General features: G+C 48.5%; 1 protein-coding gene across 9 annotated transcripts in view; it reads right to left on the bottom strand.

The window, feature by feature from the left end:
* MSI2 (musashi RNA binding protein 2) overlaps positions 1–24,590 on the bottom strand; it is a 348,954-nt gene that overhangs the window by 210,113 nt on the left and 114,251 nt on the right. For all 9 annotated transcript variants that reach the window (XM_070394316.1, XM_070394317.1, XM_070394320.1 and 6 more), the window contains one exon: positions 17,382–17,474. In XM_070394316.1, the coding sequence (XP_070250417.1) occupies positions 17,382–17,474 (93 nt within the window). The remainder of the gene's footprint in view (positions 1–17,381; positions 17,475–24,590) is intronic.

The following is a 24,590-nucleotide window of genomic DNA, read 5'->3' as shown; positions in this document are numbered from 1 at the left end:
ACATCAGCTACAGTCGCCAGGCGGAAATGATTCACTCCAAGTTGGCAGGGCTGACCCAGATCTACCTTGCTGAGGGGTGGCCTAGCAGAAAGACGCTGATAAAATGCAACCACAACAGCCTAGACTCTGGAAATGCAAACTGACTCCTTTTTAGCTAAGGGTGGTCAACGGCACCCCCCAAGGACTCCGCAGATGGGTTCGGCCCTGGAGAGCTGGCCGTTCTGCTGCTAAGGGGGTCAAATCATGTTTGCCTTTAAGATGTTCTAATGTGGCCCCTCAGCTGGAATCCAGGGTTATTTCTGAACCCGTGGCAACTCTCCTTCCTCTTGAATTGTCTAAGTTGAGCCAGGACACCCCATACTTGACTCACTCTGACTGTCAGTGCGGGAACGGGGACACCAGATGCTGACACCTGCCCTCAGAGAGAGGCCGCGCTGGGCCTCGGTGCCGGAGCCCAGCAGGACCCGGGGTGTCCTGGGAGAAGTGAGCAATGTTACTCTTAAGCTTCAGCATTCTTCTCTGTGCAAAGGTCTCCCACGCCCCTTCCAGGTCTCCATGGCTGAGACCTAGACTGTTCTAGCCACAGCCAAAGAAAGTAAATGGCTTGGTCCAGGTAGTCGAAAAATTTAACAGACATGTTAAATTCTAAGTTTTCCACATCTACTGCTGGCTCAAGTTGGGCTTACTCTTAATATTTAGCCACAAAACAAAATGAAACATGCCTCTTTAGCCTGTAATTAAGGTTGTTTCATGTCCTTAACCAATAAGAACTTCTTTGCTCTGTTTAAAAAATAAATAAATAAAACTATACTTCGAAGTTCCTAGGATAAAAATGACACATTTTCAGAGAAACACTTACTAGAGAATACAGAAATCAAGGCATCAATTTAATTTCACACTCTACCTGCCTTGGACTAATTTGTGTAAATTACATTTCATACTAAGAACCTCAGCCCACGTGACCACAATGGAAAAATAAGCAGCTTGCATCAAATTGAGTTTTTCGGGTATAAGTATATAGCTCTTTTTAGTGTGTGAATGTTCAGCTGAAATTTCAATGCAGGTTTTATATAAAAATTTTCAAGTGTTAATTTCCACATTTTCATCGACACATCAATGTCATTGGGTTTTTACAGCCCTAAGGAGTGCAAATTAATCTATGTGATTCTGGGGTGGGTTTTTTTTTTTCCTTCTCTTAGAAAAAATGATTACAACCAAATTCTCCACTCCTGGGAGTGAGCTAGCAGAGTAGCGGATCCGCTGTATGAAGCTGCACAGAAGTTTCCACTTTGGCCTTTCACGTTCGGGAATGGGTCAGGCAAGGGGTAGGTGACAAGCACACCTTTGCACACACATTCTCCAGTGGAGCCCTCTAGCTGGGTCTGCCACAGCCACACAGGGCGCCTGTCACCGCAGCAGCAGCCAGGCGCCCAAGAAGCAGCAGGACCTCAGGATCGCGCCTCACCTCTCCACCGTAATGTTCCCTGTGTGCTCTGCCCCTCTAGCTGGCCTTGGTTTTGCAGCTACTTACTTAGGAGGCCTTTTGCAAATGGATGGGAGGGGCAGCATGAGACCACACAATGTCATCTTTCTAATGCATGTCCATACTAAAAGGGCCATTCTTCCCAACAAGTACATGGGTGTCCCCTAAATCAGTTTATGGCTGACCCTAGAAAGACCCACAGTCCTATGAAACCATTCCTTTCTTTGAGACTCAAGTTGGGGACGGGAATGTCTACAGCAGGGGACAGCAACTTACAGCCCACAAATCTAGCCCGCTGGGTGTTTTGTAAATAAAGTTTTATTGGAACACAGCCCAGCATGCTCATGGTTATGGCTGCTTATCCACTACAATGGCAGAACTGAGGAGCTGGGGCAGAGACTGTATGAAAATATTGTGCTGTCTGGTCCCTTCCAGTGAGTTTGTCAATCCCTGTAAGAAAGTGTGACTCCATGATCCCGAGAGACTGGGAGAACTCAACACATACGAAAGTAAGTGGTATCTCTTTTTGCTGCCTTGGTTTAAAAAAGGTATCTAGAATGAACACACTTAATTTGGAACACTTTATACAAACTTTCACTCTAGTGGTTACACATTATGGGTTTTGTAGAAAACCAATAAGTTCTATCATTTTGTCCTACTGTATCTGAGGAGTCACCTCTGTCTATCTCCTGGGGCTGCCAATCCATTCACTAGCAGAGCCCAGGTTAGACGCATCTGGGACAATATGAGATTAGGTACACCTGAGACACCCTGATAATTTGTTCTCTTAGGTCAGCGGTTCTCAACCTGTGGGTCTCGACCCCTTTGGCGGTCGAACGACCCTTTCACAGGGGTCGCCTAAGACCATCCTGCATAGAAGATATTTACATTATGATTCATAACAGTAGCAACATTACAGTTATGAAGTAGCAACGAAAATAATTTTATGGTTGGGTCACAACGTGAGGAACTGTATTTAAAGGGCCAGAAGGTTGAGAACCACTGTCTTAGGTTCTCCAACACTGAAAATACAGTATCCAGTGCCCACCCCTGGGTCTAACCAACTAATCTGGCTTGTAGTTCAGGTGGGGTTGAAGGGTAAGATCTCAGAGAGGAACTCTGAACTTGGCAAGAAGGGGCGAGTCTTTAAAATCCTGGGGCATAGCCTCGGCAGTTAATCCATTTGGGAAAAGCGAGCGCAGGCATCCAGTTTGAACTCTGCCTGCCTCCCTGCCCTCCAGCTGATGACAAGTCGAGCTCTTTCTTTCAAGGTCTCTGGAAGTGAGCATTCTCCCTGGGTTCTTTCCAAAGGGGCACAGGCAGAGCTGCTATATCCAGGGCCGAGACACACTGTGGGCTTCCTCCTACCCTGTACGCCAGCTCAGCTAGAACCCAGAATAAATGTCTGCCAAGCACATCTTCCATTGGTGCTGAGGCAAATGAAGGCAGGACCATCCGTCAAAGGCTGCCATGGGGAATAGGCAAGACGGCAGATGCAAAGTGTGAGAGGCACAAAGGAGGCACTCCACAGCAGCCACCACCATCGCCCGCCGTCAGCGACGGTTGGCACGCCCTTAGCCTCCTCTCATGCATTGCAATTCTGCCTCACTGATCTCTATGACCCCACAAAGTGCCTAATACCGAGCAAACACTCAAGAATTGGGTCACTGTATGAATGAATGGCCGAACAAGCACAGCCACCCTCGGGGCCTGTCAACAACTCCTGGTAAAGACCTCTTTCTTCCCCCTCCAGCTGGTCCCATGGCCCCCAGACAGCCAGGGTCCTGATTGGCCCAGCATCCTCAGAGCTGGGCCCTGGAACTCCCTGACTCCCCTGAGCACAGGCCTATGATGAGGAAGACCAGCTGCTTTGAAGAGGCGAAGAGGCATTGGCATAAGGCACCCCCAAAAAGGCAACTGCAAGGGTGTGGTGTTCAATTAACTATGACCAGACATGCCCCTGTCGAGAAGGTATGTTACAAGCAGACAGTCATTAGAAAAATCCCAGTCCGTGAGAAGGGAGAAATTGCTATCTTTTTTAAATAACCTGCATGTGAATTACAGCAGCTACTTCCTATGGGAGGGGAAATTATTATAGGTGGCTTTCCAGTCCCATGTGCGCCTTTAATCTGAGTCAGATGCAAGAAGAATCTGTGGAGGTGAAGTGTCCCCACAGGTGTGTTTTAAGGGAGGGCCATGCTGGAGCACTCCAGTCAGCAACAGAAAGCTGCCTTAAAAGAACATTGTTAATGCCCGTTCTCATTTGCTTTAAGCAGATTCCTCGTCGCAAGCAAACAAATCCCCCACAAATATCCGCTCTCCTGCGCAGCCGGCCTCCGCTGCCAGGCGTGCACCACGTGCTCGGGAACGCCACCATGAAAATGGTGGTTTTCAATAGAAACTTGGCATTTATCATAGTGAGAGCATTATCTTCTCAACAGAAGCTGACAATTTGTCCTATTCCTCCCTTGAGAGAATGCAGTAAGATCGCATTTGCTTCCCCTGCATGCTGTTTCTCCTACTACAACATTTCTTTGCCTGGAAAGAAAATATTGTGACTCCTTGCCATATTCACTTCATTAGCATAAGAGGGGAAAAAAGCCAAGTCCTCCCCTCGGCCTCCCCCAGGCAGTCGCTCCAGCTGGGTTAGATCTAGCAGGATCTTAGATGCAGGACTTCTGTGGCTCAGGATTTGTCTGATGGTTCCAGAGGGATGGGGGCAGAGACTGGGAGGGACCAGGAAGCTAGTTCTCTAAAAAATTCACAACAATCCATTTGGCACACAGGAAGCGCATTGTGCAGATTAAGGTAAGGTGTTTGTAGGGAAGGGGTGAGCCTGGGAGAAGTCAGCCGTGTGGGTCTTCACCACCAGGTAGTTGTGTGTGTGTGTGTGTGTGTGAGAGAGAGAGAGAGAGAGAGAGAGAGGGAGGGAGGAAGACTGAGAGGGGAGTAGGGAGAATATGAATGCAAAGAAGAGAGACTCATTGAACAGCCACATGGCAGACACACTGGGCAAACATGTATCTTAATTCTCACAAACCCCCTATAAATGAAACCGTACCCCCACTTGGACAAAAAAAAAGAAGGCTCAGGACAGTGAAATCAGCAGTGGAAGGTCACAACGCTAACAGCAAATGGTGGCACCTGGATTCCAGCTCAAGTCTACCTGATTCCAAAGTCCAGAATCGTTCTACTTCATCCCCTGCAACCCAGATAATTCCCAAGAGCCTGGCAATAGATGCCAATGACATCCTTCTGTTCTCTAGTTGCGGGGGGGGGGGGGGGGGGGGGGGGGGGGGTGTACTCACAAACAAGTTCTCTCCGCCCACAGATTTCCCAACATCAGAGTTGTCTATGCTTTGGCTTAATGTGGTTGGACCCATTTTCACTCCTCAGCCTGGCTGATCACAAAACGGCAAGTTGGGGGGCGGGGAGCCAGCCCCTGCCTAGTACCCCCACCCTGGGAAGATCCCTGCATCTGAGTCAAGATGAGTCCATGTTCCCACTGGTTTCTGAAAACCACAGACCCTACACCAAAGACAGACAAGAGCAGGGGAGAAGGTGACACGGGAGAAGCGTGTCCCCGTTTTTGACCGTCCTCTATCGTCCCTTCTCTGAAGCAGCTCTGGGTCTACCCCTACACCAAGGCCCACCTGGGAATGTACCTGCTCCAGCAAAGGCCGCGGACCCGCTGCGCCCTGCCCAGAGGGCCCCTTATTCAGCAAGCTCTCCCTGCAGGACGGAAATAGCTCATTTCTCCTGGGCTCCAGGGAAATGGTGGGTTGGTTCCACATACGGAAATGCTCCAGATAACAAAATACATTCTCTTAAAGCCCCATTTTTTAAAAAGAAAGATCATAATTTTACCATTTGAAATTCCTCCAATGACTGGCACAGCCCTGCCCTCTGGTACAGAGGGTCCATTCATTCCGCCACTATTTACTGAGTGCCAACTACAGCCCAGATGCCGGGCCAGTCCTGGTGCCACACAGTGAGTAAGCAGGTCCTTGGTAGAATATACAGTCTTCCCGGGGCAAAGAGGTTACGTGTGTTTGACTTTTTTCTTGATAAACCACAACTCCTTCATTCGTACTCCCATATGGATTCTCTCAGCGCCTGGTTTGTTTGCTTTGAGACAATTTATAATTACTTTATTTTTATTATTTATTTATTTGCTCTTGGCTGGTCTTCCCAACTCCATCTTAGCTAAGACTTAAGCAACAAGTAAGCAGGGATCTTGTCTGTTTTGTTGGCTGATATGCCCTGGGTCCTAGCTAGCTCAGTGCCCAGCATTCGGGAGACAACCAAGATCTGGTGAACGGATCAATAAACAATGAAGGATGCAAGAGGCGCAGACGAGATGCCTTCTGGACCTAAGGAGGTGGGACAGCTGCTTCCCTGCACTAAATGGGCCCAGCCATGCGGTGCTTTTTAGGATCAAAGTCTTTTTGTTTTTATAGGTTTTCCTCCCTCCTGCTTTACATTGAGTTTATTAACATCTTCCTACCACCCTAATATTTGCTATAAATTAAAAAACCAGAAAACAACGCTTATTAGAATCATATGTAAAGAAAAAGGAAAGGAAACTTAAATGAGGATATGAAAAGCTCTCTCAAGAGGGTAATGCTAAATGATATTGGGACAATTTCCAGACAGTATCCCTTAGCCACCCCCCCCCCCCAAATGTTTAATTATTCAAATGAGTTCAAAAAGTTCATCAGCAGGGACCAACCAGAGAATTCTCTTTTGGACTACATCAGTTCATCATTTTCCATCAAAGCCAGAGCAACCTGAAGTGAATTCCACAAACAGGAAGCATCAGGGTGGATGAGGTACATGCCATCGGAAACTACACAAAACTGCATCTCCAACTTAAAGCTGAGAGGACCCAGAAAAGACTTCTCAATTTGTGTTATCCCCAAGGTGGGGGGAAGAACTGAGTGGTAAGCCCACTCAGAGGACAGATGGGAAGAGAGAGAGAGAGAGAGAGAGAGAGAGAGAGAGAGAGAGAGAGAGAAAGAGGCTACTGCTGGATAGGGCTGGAAGGGCAACTCTAGATGCTGAAACCTGTCTGAGTATGAAAATAACAGCAGCTAATGTTTCCAATATTCATTAAGCACTTACTCTGTTGCTAGCAGGATGCTAAGAACTAACTGACCCTTGAACAACGCAGAGGTGAGGGGCACTGACCATCCCCAGTCCTGCAGCCAAAAATCTATGTATAACTTTTGACTCCCCAAAAACTTAACTACAATCGTCCCTCAGTATCCACGGAAATTGGTTCCAGGACCCCAGCAGAGACCCAAATCTGGGGATGCTCAAGACCCTTCCATAAAATGGCACAGAATATGCCTACCGTGGGTCCTCCATGGATTCCCAACCGTGAATCGAAAATACCATTTTTGACCATGGCTGGTTGAATCTGAGAACATGAAACCTGGGGATATGCAGAGCCAACTGTATGTTTATTTAAGAAGATCGACATATAAGTGAACCCACGCAATTCAAACCCACGTTATTCAAGGGTCAACTGTATATATGCGATAGTTCGTTTCGCAGTCATGAAAATGCCATGTGGTGAGTGCCATCCTCATCCCCATTCTGCAGACAAAGACACTGGGGGAGAAAGAAGTTCCATAACCTTGCCAAGGTTACAGAGCTAATAAAGAGACGAGCTCAGAGTATAAAAACTCCATGCCCTTATTGTCAGGCAGTATGCTAAACCAGGGGCCCAGCAAATGATGGCGGAGGGCCAAAACCAGGAGCCTTCTGATTTTTGCAAATAAAGTTTTATCGGAACACAATCACAACATTTCGTTCTCATCCTGCCTGTGGCTGCTGTCCTGTTACAACGGCAGAGTTGAATGGTTGTGAGAGACCATCTGGGCCACAAAACCGAAAGCAGTCATTATCTGGCCCTTGACAGAAAAAGTATGCCAATCCCTATGCTAAACAGCAGTGATTCTCAACGTTTCTACCCAAGAACTCCTCATGTTCAAGTAAATCTGGGACAGCCGAATGCAGGGAGACAGAGGCTACTGTAGCCAGCAGCTATCCTGAAGCGTCTCCAAGGCCTCATGGCTTTTCAAAACAATTTCACAAATTTTGTATTCTGTGTCATAATATTTGTCTTAATATAATAACTTTTAAACAAACAATTGTAGAGTCAGAGTCAGTTTCCTGGAAAATGTGTCCCATCCAGCCTGTGGCACTGCAGACTGCAGGGTACAGCACCCCACACACCTGAGGAACAGCAAACCCAGGCCTTCTCACGGGGGGGGGGGGGGGGGCAGGACCTGCATCCTGCACCCACTGCTCCCCAGCAAGTCGCTTCTGCTCTCCCAGCCTTCCTTCCCTAACTTTAAAATGGGGACACTTCTGCCCAGCTGGTGTGGCTCAGTGGTTGAGGGTCGACTTATGAACCAGGACATCACGGTTCGATTCCCGGTTGGGGCACATGCCCAGGTTGCAGGCTCAGTCCCCAGTAGCCAATCAGTGATTCTCTCTCATCAGTGATGTTTCTCTCTCCCTCTCCCTTCCTCTCTGACATCAATAAAAATATATTGTTTTAAAAGATCAAAATAAAATGGGGTCACTCCTCCTAACTCACAGGGCTGTTGGGAGCGCTATAAGACAAGACCCATGAAAGGCCTGGGCAAACAGGAATCTCTGAATCTGAACACAGATGCCAACTTACTTGGAATAACGAGTCGTGACAACAATAAATCCTTTGGGCCAAACACATCCATCAATAAAGAAAATGGGGCGATTATTTTAAAAGACAAAGCCCAGAAATATTTGTTTCCACGTCAGAGAACCCGCAAGCTCCCTGGAAAACTTCAGCACCTGTCTCCCCGGGGCTTGCCCAACCCTTCTGCCATCCTCTTAAGAAAGCTCAGAATTAGGTCAGGAAGATGCCTCTGACCATCATTCCAGGCTCTTCTATTTCTTTAAGTGAAAAGCACTTTAAGCTGTTTTGTTCTTCCCCAAGCACTAACACTCCTCAAACAATAAGCAAGTCTGAACATATTTATTTACCTCTGCCGCCAATTATAAAAGACCCTGAGCGACCTCAACAACCAAAAGTCTCTAATTTACAACTAATCCCATTCCATAAATTACATCTTCCTCGACAGACCACCTAAAAACAACTTCCTGTAAACAAAGCACTCTGCTGGGCTTTTAATCTAATTAAATCCTTATTTTGCTCTTTTGACTACAAGAAGCTCACATTTCCATACATGGCGCAGAAATTTTTATTTTCAAGAGACGTCGAAATAATCCCCAAGTAGGAGCCCAAAGTGGTCCTACACTCCACGTCAATGATGAGCAGCCCCTTGCCCCAGGATGGGGGTCTGTCTGTCTGTCTGTCTGTCTTGCCTTCCCCAGGCCACTTGCTCCTTACTGGCCCCCGTGGTGTGTGGGTTCCTTACTGGCTCCTGCCCCCAGTGGCCGTTAAATCAGGAGGACAGATTGTAAACAGGTAGGAAGTAAGTGATCTCCACAACACACAGGAAGGGAGATTTAAATCCTTTGGTCAAGGAAGGTGTCACCCATTTACAGATTTCAGGACAAGTGTCTTGCCTTTTCCCACCTCCTTCTTATTTAGAGTGGTTTGCAAGTCAGAGTTCCTGGAAACCCAGTTAGTCCTAAGAAAATCAGGACAGGGGGTCACCCAACCTTCTTCCTGCCCAGACTTATTCTCTAGAATCAGGAATCTGTCCATATCTATTGCTTCCCTGCTAGGTGCCTCTCCTCCACCCACCCACCCCCCACCACTTTCCTCTGCACTTGCAACAAGTAATAATCAACCTTTCACAGTAACAGCCCCTCCACCCAGATTCTTCTCTCCTGGAAACATCCTGGTCACACAAATGTCCCACGAGAAAGAAAGGGCCATCACCCAGGCTGCAGAAGGTATGTGGACTTGACGTGAATCAAATCCCACTTTGCCAGTAACTGGATGCTAGGAAGACAAAACAACGTGAAGAAAAATGCATATACACATCCAATCTATCAAATCTCCGATTTATTTTATGCAAAGTTTTTCTGGTGCTTATTAATGCCAGCTTTCCCCTCTACCATTTAATCTCTGCTTCCATTTCGTTCTTGGAGGCCTGTGATTATTCTAATTCAGCATGTGGATGACTTCATTTCCGCTCAAGTACACCCAGGTCAGCTTGGAGAGAAAAGAAAGAGGAGGAGAAGAAAAATAATCAGCTAAAAGCTATTAAATATCAGCCGTGTGCCTCATGATTGGTTTTAAAGGCAGTGGTGAGGTTAGCAACAGGCAGAAACTCAACCCTTCTGCCTCTTCCTGCATATTAACATTTTTCTGGGGCTCTCACTCTGATGGCTTCGAATGCAAATAGAGGACCGACTGGCAGCCCACTTTCAGCTAATTCACGAATATCGAGTCTGAACACACAGAGCTGTAAAAATTTAGAGGGTGGTAACTTGACAAATCTGGCCATTCAACAGAAGACTAATTCTCAGTGGACAAAAGAAGGAAAGAAAAAAAAGGAGAAGAAGAAAAAAGAAAAGCATTCACGACCCATGTAATGGGGTGTCCGACTGAAGGGGTGAGGGGACGGGCAGGAATCTCCATATCAATGTTCACTCCACAAAACAATGGAATTCGATTTCTATGCCAAATCTCAATGAACCGAGCTTTCTCTTCCCTAAGAACCACTCCTTGCACACACTGGTGCAAGCCTGAACCCTGATTTCTCAGACACTTGCAGTTCCCACTGAAGTTCATCCAGGGGAAGAAAGGCTCTCTTTCTCATGCAAACAACTCCATTGTAAGTGATGTCCTCGGAGGCTGCCAGGAGGGCTCTGGGAAGGTGAGCTGGTGGAGGGCTTCAGGCCTCTAGGCTCCCCCGCCCTGGCTCTTAACTGCTTCCTGCCTGAGGGCCTTCTAGAAACATTGAATAATGCTAAGCCATCCTGGGAGCACAGTTACATAGCAAGGCCAGAGAAAGCTGGGGCCTGTTCCTCTACCTACTACGTATACGACCATGGCATCTGATTCCCATAATCTCCAAGTTTTCCCAGCTTGCTCCCCAGAAGGCATCCTATTTTTCTACTTGTATTTTTAAAAACACAGTTAACAGAGAAATAATAATGTCTGATGCATTTGCCTAACAACAGCTGGCTATATTTTATACACTAAAAGGGAAATGGGAAGTTTTCCTAGAAACCCACTGATCTATTTCAGGAGCTCCTTTTTATGGCGGAGAGAGAGAGAGAGAGAACTCAGAAGTGAGGTTGGGGTGCTCAGTCTATTTCCAACGCCACTCCCTCCACCAGCTGCAGCAAGGACCGGTCTATGGAGAGAAAGTTCCCCAGGAGAACACAGTTCTGGCAGGAAGGGTCACCTGCAGAGCCCGGGGATCATATTACCCGTGGGTACCTGCCTGCCTGCTTGCTGCCACCTGGCCCCACAAGGCCCGGAAAGCTGAAGCAGGTAGAGGAGCAGGATCCTCCTGTTTGCTAACTGCAACCTTCACACGCAGCCACTCTGCCAGGGGTCAGAGGGCAAGTAAAGTCCCCTCCCCGTATGACACACTTCCGAAGGGAGAGACTGACACAAACCAGACAGAGAATTAATAAAACATGAGGACAGTGTTGGCCTTGTTCAGGCTATTACAGGAAGAGAATTTAAACACAAAAGTAGCCTTCAGCCCGGCCGGCCCGGAAGGGGAGAGGCCAACGGTCCTTCCTGGTCCACTCTAAGTCATAATTCAGGGCCTGAGGAACATCAAAGCTCCCAGTGCCACGGCGTGCAGATGACAGGCGGGGCCCGGGCCGCCGACCGCCTCGCAGTCAGTCCACCTGCACAAACCACTTCAGAAGACAAACGCCCCCTGGGAGCTTTGGATGCCCACAAAGAGCAGACGGGACTTTTGTTTTCCACTCCTGATCGGAGAGAAGCGCGCACTGCACGGAGCTCCGTTCATCTACCGCACACACTGGCAAGCAATACAATGTTACCTGGGATCACAGTCCACTCTCGGGGACAGGGTAACTTGCTTATTTATTTTCTCACGAATCTGTAGCCTCTCTGACATTTTTATTCTAGATCTTACTCTCCTCACACATACAGTATCAAAAGGAACGTCTGAGCAGCGGGGTGGACGCCACCGTCGGGCCTGCACGTAAAACCTGAGCTGAAACTAGCAGGTGTCACACACAAGCGGAATAAATAAGGCCTCCCTGTATGAAAAAGCCAGTTCATTCTGGTTTTCCATTTTTCTCTTCCCAAAAGCTTTCACACACCATTCTCTGTAACTCAAGTTAACTTTTATCGGCCCCCACACAGCCCCAATCCAACAAAAAGACTCCAAGGACCCCTTTCACCTCGTTTTCACGGGCTCCCCTTTGATGAGACCTAAGGGGCTGTAACTTCCCAAGCCGGTCACTTTAAGGCCTCATTTTCCCATCTACCACAATGCGGGGCCGGCCCAGGAAGGGGTTAAAGCTCTCATGTCAAACCACCAATTCGGGCACTGGCCCAGAAGGGACATGGGAACCAGGGCAGCGAGTGATAAAGGCCGGATTGTAGCAGCCCACTGAATTGGAAATGACTTGTAGGCCTAATGAAACAGAACTTTGGCAGTAAAACAGAATGAAAGGAATGAGACAATAAAAGGCTGGAACAAAGGGTGCAGAGTCGGTTCAGCTTAGCAAAATAAGCTCACTTTGTTGGTGGGGAAAGCCAAAGCCGATTAGGGTAAACCAATGACTAAGCGTAAGTCTTCCAAACTAATTACACAGTTCACCATGTGAAGTATAATTGGGAGCCTCCAGATGCGGCCGCTTTGCTTTCACCGGAGTTACATAAAGCGCGAATCACCTCCCGAGCGCGCACCGAGAGGCCCTATCGTGGAGGTGAACGCTGAAAGGTGCAGGACTGCTCCATCCGGGACGCAGCCGAGAATTCATTACGTTTAAAGGCCTCTTTTTGATCTCCCAAATCCTATAAGTGAGAATTTAAGAAGCTGGTACTTGAAGGAGGGGCCCAAAGGGGAGAAGGAGGAAACCCAAGCACATGGACTTTCTTTGATCCCGGTGCTTTTTAATTACCAAGCTGGGTTATTCGGGATGGCGGTGTGGGGAGAGCAGTGGCAGGCGGCCCGAAGGATCAGCAGGGCCTGGGTGTGCACATCTGGAGCATCACTTACGTGCCATTTTGGGGGATGGTCTGTATACATCATTCTTGTATGTATCAAATCATGAGCACAGATAACGTCCACTAGGAAACCTCAAGTAGTAAAATAAATTACCATATAGCAACAGTCTTGACAAATGAACCAAACCCGCTCCCTCTGAGTATGGGGCTGCTTAGGGTAAAATGGGAGGCGAGGTTTAATAAACAGCAAAAAGAGGTGAGGGCTAGATTGTGCAAAAATGAGTGGGCTTGTGTGATCCTGGACAACTTACTGACCTTTCTCAACATCAGTTTTGTCATCTACATGACAGATATCCTACCTACCTTGACTGACAGCCTTGGAAATCAGATTTTAAAAGGCATTTAAAAACTAAGCACAAAGCACACAGCCCTCTAATTCAGAAACATCAACTCAAGGAATCTTCATAATAAAATCCGAACTTCACAAATTCTGGGTCTTTGTCAATTTCGATCTAACATGTGTAACAGGGAGTTGGAAATACTCTACAATTCTGCTGGATCTTACTCAGAGGATGAAGATTCCCATTTCTAAACAGCAGCTGTTTCCGAATAGAGAATCCTCAGCGTCCCTGCATCTGAAGCCCAGCAATGAACTCAGCCACCCTTATGACTGTTTTGCTTATTATGTCATGCTCATTACTCTATTGATAATGCCTTGTTTTGGTTACAGTCTTTAGATATCTACCTATCCACCTAAGTATGTGCAAACACTTTCTAATTGATTGAATTTTCAAGCTTGAAACCAATCTTAAGAATAGTCTAGTCCACGGGCTGGCAAACTATGGCCCACAGGCCAAAGGCGGCCCACCACCTGTATTTGTAAGTAAAGTTTTATTGAAACACAGCAACACCCAATTCTTTGCTATGGCCGTTTCTCCACACAACAGCAGAAGTGAGTAGCTGTGGCAGAGACTATAAAATGTTTACTGTCTGACCGTGACAACTCTTACAATCCCTTCCCTCAGTGAGAAACTGAGACCAGGAAGGAAACAGCTTGTTCAGGTACCACAGTGGGGTCAGACCCAGCACCAGGGCTTGGAGTAACTTCTACCTCCCCTCTGTCCAATGACAACACCAGAACAGCCACCCAGAAGGTGGGGGTGGCCATCCAAGTTAGCCGAGACCTTAGGCCAATGGCCACACTTCATGATCTCATCTTAAATATAAACAAGTAACAACATCCCTAATCTGGGGTGGGGTTGGGGTTAGATCTTCTGGGAGAAAGGTAGGAGAAAAGCACAAAAGGGTTTACAGGCCTCCAATTTGAGTTATTTAAAGCTCTCGGTGTGTCATTCCACACCCACTCCACTTACAGTAATGACATATTTAAACTGCCTTAGCTCAGCCCCACGATAGCAGTCTTAGCCATCTTGATTGCCACCTGAAATAAACAGTTGAAGCAGCTGCCACCTTGGGCAAGAAGGGATGCGGGAGAGGAGAGAGGAATGACAGCGAGGGAAACTTAAAAAGAGAATAGCAAACCCTGAATGGAAACTGGAGAAGGATGGAAAGTTCTAGACTCGGAGGAAGAGGAGGGAGGGTGTGAGTTCTGGCTGTTATACTGCCTTACCTGGGTGGTCTAGCTGTGACTTAACCTCTCTGACCCTTGCTGTCCACCCTTCTGCAAATGGGCTGATGATACCAAAACCCACTGAGCAGATGGAATGAGGCAATGCACTGCCCGGGGCACACGAGAGGGTGCAAGCTTTCCCTTTGCTCTGCATCTCCCTTCCCTACCTCCTATGCCTCTGTCAGCAGAGAATGGGGCCCAGAGTTCAGGTTCTGTTATCAGACAAGCCTGGAGGGGGAGTCTGCATCCCACTCTATCTTTCAGGGGGCTGTGACCTTGAGTCAAAGACTTAACAATCTACAAATTGGGCAGCACCCCCACCAGCCTCCCGGAGAAAAAGTAAATGATGTAAAATAAGTCAATGGCTTGACCCAGTATCCAACACTTAGTATGAACTCACTACATAATAAAGATACACTCCCTAATTTGCAATAAACCAACTGAAAAGAGCCCCAAACAACTTTACAGAGTCAGGAACATGTGTGTGTATACTTCGTGTGTGTGTGTGTGTGTGTGTGTGTGTGTGTGTCCCCTACTTCCTTCATCCAGAATACAAACTACTGAAGGGTAGATCAGTCTGTCAACTTACCCGTTACCTCCCTTCAAGTCTGCTGGATTTACTCTCTGCCCCAAGGCCCACAGCAGAGTCTCCCTCCTTTGATCATCTGGATTCAACTGAATTATTCCAGAATCCTGAGTGGTGAGGGGCCTACCCAAGGGGACACAAACGTAACACCAGCCGCCAGACAAAGGAGGAATGAGCTGTTCTGAAGACAGACCCAGATGATACACAGAGCAAATGTATGAAACAAGCTACTAAAACATGAGCACACAGAGTGTTATGGGTTTGATACATTCAAAAGCGCTCTAGCCTTTTTATTTAAAATATATTGTTATTGATTTCAGAGATGAAGGAAGAGGGGGAGAGAGAGTTGTTTACATCGATAATGAGAGAGAATCATTGATCGGCTGCCTTCTACACACCTCTTACTGGCGATCGAGCCTGCAACCCAGGCATGTGCCCTGACCAGGAATCGAACCGAGACCTCCTGATTCACAGGTCAACACTCAAACACTAAGCCATGCCAGCCGGGCACCTCCCTAGTCATTTAATGAAACACTTGATAAGTTTACCCATCCTGCTGGAATCCACAAATGTTCCTGCAAAATTAACTGAACGGCTTCAGACCGGGCGAGGGCCTGGCCAGCGAAGACGGTGAGACTGCCTCCTGGGCCTCCCACTGCTGGCATACTGGGTCACAACTGTGAGTGTTAATGAAAAAAACGACAGGAAGACAGAAAGAGAGAAAGGAAAAGAGAAAGAGAAAGAAACCAAGAGCTGGGAACGTGCAGAGATGTGCAAGCAGGAGCCTGTCTGGAATATGCTAACAGCCCATCTGGGAAGCATCAACTTCCCTGACACCACAAACAGGCCCATGAGATTCCAAGGCAGGTTATGGCTCGAAAAGCAATCCCACCTCATGTTTGCAAACACTACCCCTGGCCTGTCTGAAAGGCGGAACGGTAGCAAAGAGGCTCATACTCCAGAGCCTTCCATTACTCGAGCTGGACTTGTCTCCTTTAATTATTTCCAAGCTCTCTCCCTAGGCAGGGTGGGGCTGGGCGATGAACACATCCCCCCTGGTGCTCTCTCAGTCCGTCTGGAAGAGAAGTATGATAATGCACAGGATCACCCACCACCCACACACTCGGCTATTCTTCAGAACCGGCCAGAGTGAACCAGCCCCCGACCGGCGCTGCAGACAGTGCCGCGGGGAAGGTGTCATCCATGACCGACCTGGAAGGGCAGCTCAGTGCCATTCTGAATGCAAGGCTGGGCTGGAGGAGGCTGGGTCTCTTTGTTGCATGTTCTCCCATCCATGAAGAAACTGATTAATACCAGAGACAAAAGAATCTCCATTTAGAGGCTACATAGAGGTCAGAACACTCTTCCCAGACAGCAGCTCAGACTGGACACACCTGGGGACAGGATCATCCCTGCCCATCACCTTGGGCAAATGAATAAGCACAGAACCTTCAGACGGGGCAGTGGGCACAGTACCTTTGTGCCACCCAAGACAAGCGTGACAGCGATTGGAGCGGTGCGGTGGGGGGAGTGAGGAAGCTTAGAACAGGAACAGGGCCGTCTCACGGACGGAGCCCTTTGCCATGTCAGCCCCTCAGCAGGGGCTGGGGGGCAAGGTGGGACACAGACGTGTGCAGAAGGAACCATCTCACACCTGGCTCCCAGGATAATGCCTACAACTACTCACAGATACAGGAAGCAGAAAGCTCAGACACTTGGCCTGCCAGTCTCCTGGGACATAAGGGCCAAAGGGGTCAGTCCCCCACAAGCTGCCCTGCTGGGGCCCTGAGGCAGCACGGCCGTCTGAGGCAGCTTCCTGAGGCAGCATGTCATCCTTGGGAAGAGCCCACTCTCCAAGGCACCGGCTCCCCCACCGACTAGAAAGAGGCCAAATCACATAAACACAGCACCAGGTTCCGCATCCTGTCTGTCTGTCGGACTCCATCTGTCTGGCACACACACTCTCACACTCCTTTTTCTGACTGATCTGGGGCATTCCGTGTTGCTCTCAGCCGGTTCCAGCAGCACAGCCCAGGGGGTTAACTCTGCTGCTGCCTCCCAGACATTCTGACAGGTACAGGCCCAGCATCCTTCCCAAGTTTCCTTGGGCACTTGACAGGGAAGGGTTTAGCTGCAAAGGGCCCCGGGGGGCCTCCTCTCTTCACCCGTGATTCAGAAAGGCACAGAGGAAGCCAGCCGCCTCACAGGCTTCCAGCAGCTTCTGTGGGAGCCCCTGCCCTGTGACTCAGGCCCGCATCCCTCCCAGCTTCTGCCACCGCCAGCTCCCAGCCCCGGCCCCAAGTGGCCAGCAAATGCCAGCACCACCGCGCTCAAAGGCCACTCTGTCTGCTCCTGCAGGCACGTGGGCACTGTGCCAACCGCAGGCTGGGCTCTTCCATCTCAGCTCCTGCCGAATTTCACTTCCATCTTGACGGCCAAGTTCAAGGGCACGGCTTTTGAAGGACACAGCTGTGGCAAAGGCAGGGGCCACGGCAGCCACTTCTAAGGACTGATCAAGCGCATCTGGGCACCCCGACGCACTGCCTACCTTGCCAAACTGCTCGAAATATTGCTTTACATCTTCCACCACCGTGTTCGCAGATAACCCGCCTACGAATATTTTCTTCGTTCTTGTTACCATCTGCAAGAAATAACAAGAGGCAGACACGGGTTAACCAGGTTATCTGAAGCAATGCTCGCCAAGACGCTGAAACAACCCACTTTCCACATTTCTCTAGGTAGGCAATTTTAGACAGGTCCAAGCTGCAAGAGTGGGCCCTGCAGATGTTCCGGGGTGCTGGAGACAGTCAGTCTGGAGATCTTGGGCCTCCAGGTCGCAACCCGGAGGCTCACATTTCCAATAGGCCCAGAGTGGCTCTCAGGACCCCCTTAGCCATAGGGCACAGCTTCATGCTGACGTACTGGCACAGAGAGAAAAGTCGCGGGTCAAAGCTATTTAAACCTAAGAGACGTGAACAAAACAGAACTACGTGCACAAAAATCTGCTGCCTGGAAAGTACCCATAAAACCTGCCAATAAGAAAATCACACACGATTCAAACTGTCCACACTCAGCTGTTCTGGGTGGTGGTAGATGTCAACAAGACAGACACTGGCCTGACACACAAAAACCATCCTCCCAGCTCAGTCCCTAGTCCTCCTTCCTTTCTTGATTTCCCATGATTCACCCTATACACTGAGTCAAGCCCAACTCATCCCCAGATCTCCACACCTCTGTCCACCTCAGTCCCTCTCCACGCCTAAGTCTCCCATGGCAAGTTGTGACCATCCTCCAAGATCCAATGACCTTCTCCAGAATTCAAAACACCTCTACAGTTGCCCCATGCAGTGTTCTTCTTCCTCTGACTTCCCCTAACACTATACCATCCGCCTCCCCCAGCACTCACTACATTCTACCCAGTGCTGAAGGCATCGCTAACCCTGGCTTCCTTACTTCCTCCCCCAGAAGGTGGGCTCCTGATCGCTCCCGGCACCCCCGCAATGCCACGTACAGGTCCAGCCGGGCACATGGAGCCCAGAAATGTCTGGTGGAAGCAAAAGTGAATGTGTGTGGCCACATTTCAGAATCCCACCAGTTCCAAAGCAAAGGAAGGACGCTCAATGACGTAAACTATTCAGAGCAGCAGAGACCAACAATCTTAACAAGAAGGAGCCGGGAAGAAGAAAGAAAATAAAGTTTATTCTGAAGCCTGAGTTTAGGCTGTGTGGGTTTTTCTTTCTGATGTCAAATAAAAAAATTAAAGACTCAGTGGGTAAAGGGTCTCGCCAGTTTGGTTGCATGTAATAAAAATCACAGTGTCTTAACTCGGGAGGAGTCCGGTCACAGTGTATACACGTATCAAATCACCAGGCCGTATGCTGTAAATACCTGACAAAGAGGCACTGGACACCTGCTTCCGGGTCTGAGCCTGGGTGTGACCCTGGACAGGACTCCCCCTGAGGTCTGGGTTCTGTCCTCCGCACAGTGAAGTCCTGCTCCAGGTCCCGTCTAACTCTGAACTCTCCTGAACCTACACGCCTGGGCCATGACGGAGGCGGCTCCCAGGCATCGGGGAGCTCACGCTTCAGCTTAGCGACTCCCAGAGGGGACGTGTGCCACCGCAGCCTGCTGACTGAGCCCAAACGGGAACATCCTTGGAAAATAATGGACTTCCTGCACTATTTTAAGAGGACACTGCCCTAGCCACTTCCTGTCGGCTGTGAGAGCCAGGCCGTGGCTTGTACTTGTGTGCAGAGCTGTGATTTACTGTTCTTCATCCCCTTCAGATGAATGGGGCATGAGACGCGATCACGCATGTGAGGACAGTCTATGAAGATCCCCCCGGTGCCCACACCACCAAGCCCCAAGAACCTCTCGTTAAGTGGTGCCCCTTATTGTCCACCCCGCTTCTTACCCATCCCTTAAGTCTCTGCTGGAACACGGTCACCTTTGTGGTGAAACTCCAGCAGGCCCCTTCAGATTCAAATCTCTCCTTAACACTCACTAATCGCCAGGTTTTACTAACCTAACTTTCCTAATGTATTCATTCAGCAGATACATTAATTGCTAGGTGCTGGACCTTACATTTTAATATAATACGGAATTTAATCCACTATAAAATGGAGATAAAATAATTAGACTACCACACAAGGTTCCTATTAGGAATAAATTAAATAACATGTCCAAGTGCCTAGTGGGACACCAGGTAGATACTAATAAATGGTCACTGTAACTGATTCTAACTCAATTGCTAAATGTATCCTTCAAAGTTCAGAATAAATGTGCATCAGAAAGACACCTTATACAGAAAACTTGACAAACTTACCCTCACTGCCCCCTCTCCCACTATCATTTCAAAACACCCTCATGCATCGCTACACGATTTCAGACGGGTAGAGACTCCCAATAGTTTCATTTTAGATTTTTCATTCATTTCTTTTTTACCCCAGCCAAGTAACTAAATACCTAAAAAGAAACACTAATGTGATTTAAGAACATGCGCAAGTGGAGTGTTTGACGTAAAGAAACTCTGCGGAGGCATTCATGGTCTCACTCACACATTGTTTAGAGCAGGTGGGTAGAGAGCAGGCCGTATTTATATTCCAAATGTGCGCATGGACCCAGAAAATTAAACAGTCGGCGTGTCTTCATTCCAAATAATATGAATCAACAGAATGCTCATTCCCCAGTAACTGGTTAAATGGAAAGGTCCCCTTTTGCAGCCTCCACTGTTGCCTCAGTGGTAAACTTGCCAAGACTCGGGGTCCTAAACACTGGGGCAGACACCCAGCTATAAATCTACGCAGTCCTAAAAAAATATTTAAAACACTTTTTTTTTTCCAAAGAAGGATGAGAAATCCCAGGCCCCAGCCAATGAGGCAAAGTATTCAAGTTACTAAAACATCCTCTCCGGGAACCAGCTCAGCTACGGTGATGGATCCCACTCTGCAGCAAACGCTAAAAGGAAACTGGTTTAATCAAAGCCTCCCGAACGTGAAAAGGCCAGTGGGAAGATGTGCAACACTCGGTTAGCTGCTCACCGATGCCTGGGCTGCAGGAGAGGGGAGCATGGCTGGGGGCAGCAGGGCTCTGCGTGTGACCTCTCCCACCTGGGGCACACAGGGAGGAAGGGGGGGTGATTTGCTTGGGGAGTCCTGGTGGCACCACTGCTAAATGGACTGTGCACTGTTTGAGGATTTGCATCCTGGAGAGGGACTCGGGAAGCAGGCAAGGACTCTAGAATCACACATTTCCCCTCCATTCCCCCTGCATCTCCACGGCTGCCAAGGAGGACTGGGCAGGAAGGGGACAGGGCGGGGACATTGTGTCCAGGTTCTCGGGGGACAAAATGGAGGTCCTCAAATTCTCATCAATAGTAGCCAATTTTCTGTGAGTGTGTGTGTGTGGGGGGGGGGGGGTAACTCTAATCCCAATACTTGAGTCTTGGCTACTATTTGCCCCAGGAACCATCTGGTACCCCCAGAACTTTAATCCTCTTCTGATCTTGGACACAGTGAGCAGGACAAGTTACCCACTGCTCCCTGACTCTAGACTGTGCATTATAAAAAAAAAAAATCCTCTCCACCCAGAACGCAGACACAGAGCCACCTGTGTCGTCTTCCTGTGTGAGCCCGCCGGGTAACCGTTTCCTAACCCAAAGCCTTCACACCGATGCGGCACTTAACCACACAAGGTGGGGGGAAGCCAGGCGCTGCACACCCGGCCTGCTCAGCCGGCCTGCGTGGCCCCCGGGGTGCACCTGGATGGAAAGAGCTGCCCATCTGTTCCAGAGAGAGAGCACAGCCCAAAACCCATTAGGAAACTCGTCTTAGATTTCCTTGGCTTGGAGTTCTTGGTGGAGGGGTTGCAGAAAACACTTCAGTGTGCAAATGCTTCCCACTCTTAGAGACACCAGATACCCACCAGGAGCCCTGCACCTCTGGGGGACAGCCTGCCCTCAACAGATGCCCTCCTGTGGTGTAAGGCAGCACTCCGGGAAGTGGTGTGTGTGTGTGTGTGTGTGTGTGTGTGTGCGCGCCAAACGTGTGTGCATGCACACGTGTGTGTGTGTGTGTGTGTGTCACACATAGGGAAGTGGGGAGTGTTCAGACTCACAACTCAACGCTGCAGTCTTGCATCTAGACCCATAATTTAACTAAACAGCACTGCTCTCTCCACAAACCTCTTGGCTCCACAAAGAAAACCCCAGCACCATTCCAGTTCAGAAAATTGCTGTTTACATGACAGAACTGGCCGACGCCAGCTGCTGACTGGAGTTGCCTAGAACATGCCACCTTCCTGCCTCTGACCTGAGAGCTGGCTTTTTTTTTTTTTTCAAATTCATACATTTCCTTTTTAAAAATGTGTGGCCATCTGAAATGGTCCCTCCGAGAGGGGCCCGGGGTTGTATTTTTATAAAAATAGGATAAAACAGGTGTGTGTGTATTCGGAGTGTGGGGTGAAAAGAGAAATTACACTTAAAATGAGACTGAAGGAGAAAACTTAGCTCCAACAACAGCGCTGGCCCCAAAATATTAGTTGTCACACACGAAAACAACAGCAAATATTTCTTAATCCTGACAAATGCATGGGAAGGCAGGAAACAGCTTGGGGGAGCGGTGAGTGGGTATGAGAGAGGTCTGGAGAAATTGTCAGCTCTTGCCATCATCATGTTCCTGAAAGAGTTCAAATTCCCCTGCAGCAAATGAGCCATGCTCACTGCCCAGGAACACAGGCACGTTGACCGGTGCTCTCTCATCTCTGGGAACCCCAAGGTGAGAGAACCCAGGAAAGATGCTAGAATTCTGGCGCTGGGTGGACCGGACTGTCCACCATCCCATAATGCAGATGGAAAAATCAAGTCCCGGTGGGATGACTCAGGTGATAGTTAAAGCCAAGGCAGAGTGACAGGGGTTAAGTTGGCCGATACCATGTGATTTCATCCCAGATTCTGAATTTGGTGAGCACGTGGCTGTCCTGTGTTACTCTGCATCTTTATGTGGCAAAGTTCTATCCAGGCTGACGGACATCACTGCAGTCCTAACTCCAAGGCTCCACTCCTTCAGGTGTTTCTTCCAAGGGGCCTATCCTCCAAAATTCCTAAGTTCTCCTAGTTCCTCTCTCATCCTTCTCTCCTCCCACTAAGCTGCCACCACCACCACCACGACTACCACCATCACCTCTGAATCCAGTGGCAACACTCACTTAACATACAAAACCAGAATACAGGTCAGGTATGGGGATCTTCTCCAAATGGTTCCAGAATCACAGGTGGGAAAGAGACTGTAGCAAGCTGACGACAGTCCCCACCAAAATTCATGTCCATCTGGAACCTCAGAATGTGATCTCACCTGAAAATAGGTTCTTTGCAGATGTAATTAAGTAAAATATCTTGAGATGAAATCACCCTGGATATAGGGTGGGCCTTAAATCCAATGACAGGTGTCCTTATGAGAAGAGGAAAGGGGACACCAAGAAGAAGGTCGTGTGAAGATGGATACAGAAACTGGAGTGATGTGTCTACAAAGCAAGGGATGTTAAGAACTGCCAGCAGCTCCCAGAAGGTAGGAGAGAGGCTTGGGATGGTGTCGCCCTCAGAGCCTCCAGAAGGCTCTGCCAACACCTGCATACAGGCTCCTAGACTGCTGAACTGTGGAGAACACACTTCTGTTGTTTCCACCACCCAGTGTGTGGCCATTGGTCACAGCAGCCCTTGGAAACTAACACAGAGACCTCCTAGGAAGATGCCCCAGGGCACCACGGCCTCGGCCTCCCCTTTTCTTGGTGACAGTGGACTGACAGTCCACATGGAAGCCAGTCTGGCAGTTCCTCCAATGATTAAACATAGAGTTACTAGATGACCCAACAATTCCGCTCTTAGTATATACCCAAGAGAAACTGAAACATGCGTCTACCCAAAACCTTTTACACACAATCTTCACAGCAGCATTGTTCATAATGGCCAAAAAATGGAACGACCCAAATGTTCATCAATGGATGAGTGGAGGCAGCAAATGTGATGCATCTGTACAACGCAGTATTGTTCAGCCACAAAAGGAAGGCAGTACTGAACCTTGAAAACGTTATGCTAAGTGAAAGAAGTCAGTCATAAAAGACCATATATTATATGATTCCATTCACAGAATGTTCATAACGGGGAACTCTAGAGAGGCAGAAAGCACATCAGTGGTTGTTTAGGGCTGGAGGAGAGGGAGGGGGGTGATGGCTTAAAGGGGTGATGGGGTTTCTTTTTGAGGTGATGAAAATGCTCTAACATTGACTATGGTGATGGGTGCACACATCTGTGAATATACTAAAAACCACTGAACTGCATACGCTTTAAATGGGTAAATTATATGGAATGTGAATTATATCTCAATAAAGCTGGGGATTTTTCCTAACAGCCAAAAAGATCCCTAAGTTAAGAGTCTGGATGCAAAGAGGGCTTAAGATAAAGCCAAGTGGGCAAGACCGTGTGCTCTCCGGGGCTTCATCCGCCAGCTAATTCCATGGGCCTCGATGCACCCACAGTTGACCACTGGACAAAGGTGAAACAATATCTGATGCTGCCAACTGCAGAAATTAATTTAACTTCAGAGGAAGCTAATTATAAATATAACCCCAAATGTTTCTCAGAGTACTCTCTCCGTGTCTATAGCTATTAGCCGGAGAGCACAAGGGTTCAGACTACAATTTGGCAGTCCCTCTAAATAGCTTTAAAATTGGAAGGAAAAAAAATACCCTTCCTCTATATGGTGCTAGAATATAATTTACACACAATTATCCGACATAGGTTACAGCATTACCTCTGGTTAAAACAACCGTAACTCACCGAAAGGAGAAGGTGATCTTGTAATGAAATGATCAGGCTGCTGCAGCAGGGAGCTCAGACTCCCCACCCTCATCTCTGAGCCCTCTGCCTGGCTCCCTCTGAGGCTAATTTAAAAAATACTACTTCCTCTTACCCTTGGGGAAAGAGTTGCAGCTGGCAAGGCTGACCTGTCCACAGATTGGTATCTGAGAGTAATATCCTAGACTGTGCCACTCAGGCTGGGGCTGGGGGAGGTAACAGAAAAAGGTGCGGAGATGGAGTGTTGCCTTGGAAAGCACAGGAAATTAAGGATCGTGACCCACGCATCAACTGATAGTGAGTGAGGTGGCTGGCTGGCCGGCAGCCCAATCACAGGCTCCGAGCTGCTCTGCATCCACAGGTAATTTTCCCACCACCCCATCCTTCTCGGAGCCCACTCCCCAATAC

This window comes from Myotis yumanensis, unplaced genomic scaffold (assembly GCF_028538775.1).
Source record: "Myotis yumanensis isolate MYYU_CA2020_CCGP unplaced genomic scaffold, mMyoYum1.0.hap1 SCAF_16, whole genome shotgun sequence".
NCBI lineage: Eukaryota > Metazoa > Chordata > Mammalia > Chiroptera > Vespertilionidae > Myotis > Myotis yumanensis.
Note: the sequence above shows the minus strand (reverse complement) of the source record. Positions and strands in the feature narration are given on the sequence as shown.